A 7,751-nucleotide genomic window follows, 5' to 3' on the forward strand; every position below is an offset into this window, starting at 1 on the left:
TAACCAAAGCCCAGTCAATTAATATCAAGTCTCTCGTTCCCTGGTTTAATCATCGTTTTGAAAGTCATCAGAAGATGTGCAGGTTTATTAACCAGCTGTTAGAAGTAACCTAAGAAAGTACCCTATCCATACCTGAGATTCTCAAAATGAAATAATAGCCTTTCAACAAATGTGCACCCACTAATACAAATTTTATCATTCCACTTTTGCACGGGGTGACTCAGGAAGCAAAACTATTTGCAATCCAAGTTTACTTTTTATTTCTTTAAAATAATTAGTACGAATCAGAATATCTGAGATTTTATATAAGGCAAGTGTTCAATTCCATACTTTTTTTAAAAAGCTCACTTATACCAATAAGTTTCACAAAAAAACAGAGAAGCCTGGACAGCTGATATGAAGAGTCGTTGGGTTCAGACCTCAAGAAAGAAGAATCCTGCAAAGGCCTCAGCTGGCTCACCACCAGAAAGCCGCTGAGCTAAAGGAACAGTGTGATATTAATGGGGAAATGCCTGGGTACCCTAACATTGGTTAAGCTCCAGTCCCGCTGAAAGCTAAGTGCCATCAACAGAAGCAGCAGTACCAGCGACTCTTGCTACGGAAACTATAGTCCAATCACTTGCAGTGTTACAGGCTCACCCAGAGTTTGCTAGAAATGCAGACACTCAGGCACCACCCCAGGCAGTGCCTGTGAATCTGCATTCTAACTAGATCCTAGGTGATTCTGATGCACATTAAAGTTTGAGAAGTAATGCTTTCCAATACCAAAGATACAAATATCGATTGTCTGCTATTAAAATGTCTCCAGGGCTTCCTTGGTGGTGCAGTGGTTGGGAGTCCGCCTGCTGATGCAGGGGACACAGGTTCGTGCCCCGGTCCGGGAAGATCCCACATGCCGCGGAGCGGCTGCACCCGTGAGCCATGGCCGCTGAGCCTGTGCGTCCGGAGCCTGTGCTCCGAAATGGGAGAGGCCACAACAGTGAGAGGCCCACGTACCGCAAAAAAAAAAAAAATGTCTCCAAATTTCTTTGGACACCAATTTTAAAATTTTTTCACAAGTAATACCAATTAGTATTAATACAAAATTACTGAAATGGTCAATAATGGCTAAGGGTTTAATGCAAAGAAATATAATGCAGAGATTTTTGTCCCTTCTCTCTTAAAAATATGTCCATGCCCAGGTCCCACCCTTGGCCAATTTAATCAATATCCCTAAGGGGAGGTGTTTTCCTAAATGAAAGTATGGCATAATTAATTTTGATATACTCACTTATTTTGTTTATTTAAGGGTCATATGATAGAATTTTATTTTTATTATTTTTAAAATTTCATTTTATTGAAGTATAGTTGATTTACAATGCTGTATTAGTTTCCCGTGTACAGAAAAGTGATTCAGTTGTACATATATATAACAGTTTGCATCTGCTAATCCCAAACTCCCACTCCATCCCTCCCCAACCCTGCCCACCCTCTTGGCAACCACAAGTCTGTTCTCTATGTCTGAATCTATTTCTGTTTCGTAAATAAGTTCATCTGTGTCATATTTTAGATTCCACATATAAGTGATATCATATGGTATTTGTCTTTCTCTGACTCACTTCACTTAGTATGAAAATCTCTAGGTCCACCCATGTTGCTGCAAATAGCATTATTTCATTCTTTTTTTATGGCTGAGTAATATTCCATGGTGTAGATGTACCACATCTTCTTTATCTATTCACCTGTCAATGGACATTTAGGTTGTTTCCATGTCTCAGCTAATGTGAATAGTGCTGCTATGAACATAGGGTTGCATGTGTCTTAGAAATTTATTTTTAACCTGCAAGCAAATGTCTTTCTTATTCCAGTGCCTTTGCAGCTCTTCTTTCCTGAAGATGGAGACCAGGAGAAAGGGTGGCATAGAGGTGCAGGGGTGCAGGGCCAGCAACACACACAGGCAAATGATGGCCTCTGCTCCTGTGGTCTCAGCACTGCAGGAGCTGCAGGGCAGGGCGCCGGACTGATGCTGGACCCTCCACATTACTCACCGAGCGGCTGGACAAATGTAACCTCTCCCCTAACAACCCATCCCCTGACACAGCAGTCTGGATAGAAAATTTATATGATGGAAAAATTGCACTTTTTAGTCTATTTTAGCTACTAACGAGATCATTTATACATTAAAAATTAGAAAAAGGTATATTTCTAGTGCTGCAAATCATTTGAAAAACTTTTTCAGTAAATTCAACACGCAAAGCCCTAGGCTGTATGCTGTAAAGAAGGTAGTGAGCAAAACAGGCAGTCCTGACCTTCAAGGAACTTACACTCGACAGAGGAAAGAAGAAACTCATCCAAAAATCACAGTAAACAGTAAATGAATTCATTGTACCTAGAAATGACTGAAAATATTAAGTGAATCTTGAATATCTGATTTAAACTGGACTTCAAAAATACAGTGATCAGATTATGTAGTTCATGTGAAAGGAACTCAATCTTTAAAAAAAAAAAAACTTCCTTGAAACTTAATCATCTGTAGGGTTAAATGAAGCAGGATGCTAGACATTAGTGCTACTTTGTTTTCTGTTTTTTTCAAGCAGGCAGCCTACACACCTCCACATCAGATTTTCCGTTCTCCTGTTTGGGTAACAAACAGCCCAGGGAGGTTGGTGTGCATATTGGGGGTTTGGCGGAAGGCGTTAAAAGGGGACAGAGATTGAGTTTCCTGAAAAGCTTATCTTGTAGCTAAGCTCTAAACTTTGAATGTGGTTATACGGATGCTTAAAAAAAAAAAAGGGGGCACAGAAATTTTAAAAGCAACTTTTTGTAAGGGTTTTTTTTTCTTTGTTAACCAAAGTATGAATACTATGTGATAAATATATAGCACAAGCCACATGCTGTTTTTTCTTTGGCAAGGTTGGTAGGGGAAAAGCCAGTCTACACTGGATCTAGTACTTTTTTATTTTTTTCTTAATCTAGGCACAAGCAATCTACAAACATTCAGGAGACTGGTTCACGTTTAGCTATTCAAACATGAGTGGAGCAGGGGAAAATTTTTGTCACTATTATTTTTACATTATTTGGGGACATTTTTCTAAATGCATTTAAAACTAAATTGAATAGTTGTTTCTTGAGGATTTGCATGGCTCCCCCCTCCCATCTTTAAACAAAAACAATAAAACTGGCTCCTTTTCTTTTTTTTGTAAACTGTTAACTGCAAACATATTACCTGATATTAGATGATTTCATTCTAGTTCAAACACATTTAGAAGCCCCAAGTAGTTGACCCACAAATTTAGTGGAAATCAAAAAACTATCTCTTATTTGGTACCAAGTTCTAATCCAAGGAAGCTGATAGAAGTGAAAATGTTAAATCAGTGTCAGGTCAAACTGAATCTACTCTCTCAACTAGAACTTTGAAAGAAGGCTTCCAGCATATGTAAAAGTGGAAAGAACTGTAGACTTGTAGAGCCTCCAGGTACCCATCACCGAGCTTCAGCAATTACCAGTGCATGGCCAATCTTGTTTCATCTATAAGCAACCACTTCCCTGTTCCCCAGGCTCCCCACCTATTATTTTGCAATGAATTCCAAACATCTTATTTCATTTGTAACTACTTCCGAATGTATCTCTAAATGATTAGGACCCCTTTCAGTATTAACTGTAAATACCGTACTCAGCAAGACGTAACCACATCTAGTGGAGTATCCTGCTATGAAAACATTGCTTCTAATATTACTTCTTAACTGAAGGAGATGACTTTTTTTTTTTTTTTTTGAGGTACGTGGGCCTCTCACTGTTGTGGCCTCTCCTGTTGCGGAGCACAGGCTTCGGACGCGCAGGCTCAGTGGCCATGGCTCACGGGCCCAGCCGCTCTGCGGCATGTGGGATCTTCCCTGACCGGGGCACGAACCCGCGTCCCCTGCATCGGCAGGCGGACTCTCAACCACTGCGCCACCAGGGAAGCCCAAGGAGAAGACCTTTTAAAAATGTAATACACAGTTGGGTTCAGAGTAATGGTTAATATATATTTGCATAAGTCTTGGAGAAGCCCAGTCTTCATGGCATTTAGGAAAACTGTACCCAGAAATTCGATGACATTAAATTCTCCATCTGAAAATTTTCTATCCATGTGACATCAAGATTGCTAGATGATCATCAGAAGGCTAGAATCCTCAGCCCACCAGGTCATTAATATTGAGAATCTCTACAAAGAAGCTGAACACTTTCTTCAACAGCCCAACAGGTCATTCTTTCCTAAATGGTCACACCGATTTCCATGGTTCCTGCCAATCTAAGCTGTTCCTGGTCCCTAGAACTCATTCATTCCCTACTGCTCTTTCAGTGCTGAATACTCACTTCACTACTACTGCTATGAAAATGCCATAACCCCAAGTTGTTAGAAAAGATAAAAGAGAACTACTGAATCTCCTGTCCCTTTTCTGAATGCTTCTCTCTTATTTGACTAAGAATTTAAAGTCTTTTGTTCTAGGCCCCTTCATTACCTGGCATCATGCAATGCACACAATGTGGCCATTGTATGTTGAATAAATGATTCTTTTGTTTGTTTGTTTGTTTTGGGGTTTTTTTGCGGTACACGGGCCTCCGGACGCGCAGGCCCAGTGGCCAAGGATCAAGGGCCCAGCTGCTCCGTGGCACGCGGGATCCTCCCGGACCGGGGCACAAACCCGCGTCCCTTGCATCGGCAGGCGGACTCCCAACCACTGCGCCACCAGGGAAGCCCTGAATAAATGATTCTTAATTCATATTCCATACCATTTAATAGTGTCATGGGCAATGCAGGCACTCAATATACAGACATTAAGTGGTGGGGCGGGGCAGGGGGAGGGGGACAGGACCACACGCTGGATGAGAAAATGGATAAATCACTCATTCTTGGCTGCAGCATACTCCAATGAAAGAAAAATGTTTCATCACTTTCATATATATTTGTGTAATCTACATTGCAAGTACACCACTTGAAAGTTGTATTTTTAGAAAAACTTCCTCTCAATAGGAAAAGATTATTTTTATTAATATACAAATACAAATTTTCTAAAGCACTGCACATAGTATGTCTACCTTTTAGTAGATAAACTAGTTCTATAAAATGCAAATTAGTGGATACTGAATATTTAACAAAAAGCCTATGATTACAAGTAATGGAGTTCAAGACTCTGGCGCACGTCAAAAACCCATGCAGCTCAGGCAATGTCTTGTCCTGATGCATTCAATTTGGTTTGGTAATCACCTTTGAATCTGAAAACCAATGAAGTCCAAACCCAAATCTCTTTTCCCATAAAAAAAAAAAATGCACAGTCAGCCCCCCACTTCCTTTGAGAAAGAGTTCACAGCACCAGACAAGAATACTTGAATGAATCCAACCAACTGCACTGCAATTTCCAAGAAAACACAAGAGCATAAACCACCAGAAAGCATAAGGTTACAAATTTACCCCTTCCTTTCTACAATCTCTCTGCCGTTCCTAACCGGCTTCCTCACCTTTGAAAAAGCTGGTTACTTGCTAGACTGTCGCTAGGCTGTGCCGGGGGAGAGAACACCTCCACACACACTTTGCTTCCTTCCTCCGCCCACTTAGTGGGAAGGCACGAGGGCCCTTCTTTCTTCTCTCACTCCGCGCGAGCGGAGCCCGGATCCTAAGACCGGGCTTCTCTGGCCGCGCTATGTCTTTCGATCCATCTGGCGACTTGGGCATCGCCCCCCGGGGCTCCAGCAGCTGCTGGCAGCGCACGCACTGCGCGGTGCAAAGCAACCAACCCCAGGACCCCAAATCCTCCCGGGGGTGGGTGGGAAGGGAAAGGGGTCGATTCCCAACGGTAGACGCTCAATTGTTTTTCCTGAGTGGACCTAAGTTCATTCTTTGCTTCAAGTGGGAAGTGGAAGCAGAGAAAAGTGTGCAGTCGTTTCCCAAAGAGGTGAGCGGCCAATGCGGTCTCGCCGGGGGAAATTCAAACGCACCAGGTCGGGCGAGCTCAGCTTCGGCGCGCAGCGGGGCCGGGTGCGTGCGCGAGGACCAGAGGCCAGCGCGCCGGGCCCCGCGCCTGGCTGTCCCCCAGGCGGACGCTCCCTTTTTAGAGTCACTTTCCCCTCCCCAGATATGCAAGCTCTGGGGAGTCAAGCCGGGGGACTAGACTCCATCGCCTGCAAAGTGCTGGAGGATGAAGGCGGGTGCGCCCCGCCCGCGCGCCCCTGGGAGGCGAGCACTCACCTGCGCTCGGAAGTAAAGGAACAGGGCGACGCTGCACGCGACCTGGCCCAGCCCCAGCCCCAGCAGGGCCACGAACGTGGAGCGGGAGGCGGCGGCGGAATGGTGCGGGGTGGGCTGCGCGGGCGGCGGCGGCGGCGGGGCGTGCAGGGCACCCTCGTGCGGGGCGCCGGAGCCGCCGCTGCCCATCTCCTCGGAGGCGCGCAGGTACTTGGTGTAGTCTCGGCTGGCGCGGCGCATGGCGCTCGGCCCGCCTCGCTCCGGCGCTCGCCTCCCTCCGGGGCTGTTCTGCCGGCGGCCAAGTGCAAAGGCGGCGCAGAGCCGGCGCGCGGCCAGGCGGGCCTCGACGTAGGGGCGCTCAGAGCCGGGCGCTGCTCCTGGGGCGCGCGGGCGAGCGAGGAGAGTGCCGGCCGCCCCAACTCTTATAAACCACTTCGGGAGGGCTGGCCCCGGGAGCCAATCAGCCCCGGCCGAGCCTGCCTCTTCCACTCCCACCCCTGGCTCCCCTTCCTTCCTTTCGCCCTCCCTCCCTTACTCTCTCCCTGAAAGACCTCCTCCCTCCCCATCGGGGCCCTCAGAGGAGGAGGCTGTGGGTTGTTCTAGCGGTTCCAGAGGCCACTTGCCCATCCTCAGCGGCCTTTCTGGAGGTCCAAGAGATGGGCTGGGGGAGATGCAGATGAATGCCTTGGTCAAGGATAAAGGTGACATCGCAGACATTCCTGGGGCAGTTGGCATCCGCTAGCCTCAGTTTCGCCTATAGGATTTAGAAAGTTGGACTTGGTGATGTCTGAAGGCCCTTCCTATTTGCCTCTCCTCCTCCCACCACCCCTGTCACATTTTTTTTTTTTAAGCAAGGAACACCCTCAGAGATCCTGAGGGTGCAGCCTCTAGCATGTTTCCAAATATAGGTTCCGAAATATGTATTTTGGCAGGCTTAGGAAACCAGAACCCTCTTCCCAAACCCCTGTTTCTGCACCCTCAAAGTGGCTTTAAATGAGGCAGATTTTGAATGTGGCAGCAGAGAGCCGATAGGCACCAACTGTGACTTAAAAAAAGAAATTTGGTACAGAGAGAGGGGTAGGACCCAGTAACTTTACATATAGGTCCATATATATGAAGAGAGTTCAGTCACATGCCATTCCTACTGCTTGGCAGTTACTTTCCTTCAGTGTCCTAAAAATAAGAGAGGTATACACCCAGAGGCGGGCCACCCAGGAGCGCTCATCCAGCTGTCAATCAGGAAAGAAAGATGTTACACAAAGCTGAGGTATAATTGAATGTTGGTTTCCTTGCTAAGGAAGACTTTTTTAAAAGTCTGTCTTCAGAATTGTGCCCCTTGGTAAGAAAATGAGAATACGAACATTGCTCACAGATTCTGATACAGCTTCAGCAGGAAGGAACAGGGGTACTGGCCAATTTAAACACCTATAAAAACTTAGGATGTTTTCACTTCTTGTTACTACGTTTGAATTTTGTGTCCTCTTTCTGCATGGTTCTTGAAAGGGCATTTCATAGGGAAGATTTTTCACAAATGGCACATCTCTGAGTT

At 45.6% G+C, this 7,751-nt stretch overlaps 1 protein-coding gene across 1 annotated transcript in view; it reads right to left on the minus strand.

The window, feature by feature from the left end:
• The window catches only part of TNFSF11 (TNF superfamily member 11), a gene marked incomplete at both ends in the record, with an annotated part of 35,657 nt that extends 29,215 nt beyond the window's left edge, over window positions 1–6,442 (minus strand). The window contains one exon of the mRNA XM_081214930.1: window positions 6,206–6,442. Coding sequence (XP_081071056.1) covers window positions 6,206–6,442 — 237 coding nt within the window. The remainder of the gene's footprint in view (window positions 1–6,205) is intronic.
• Between the last annotated feature and the right edge of the window lie 1,309 nt (window positions 6,443–7,751).

This window comes from Mesoplodon bidens (assembly GCF_964165515.1).
Source record: "Mesoplodon bidens genome assembly, chromosome: 17".
NCBI lineage: Eukaryota > Metazoa > Chordata > Mammalia > Artiodactyla > Ziphiidae > Mesoplodon > Mesoplodon bidens.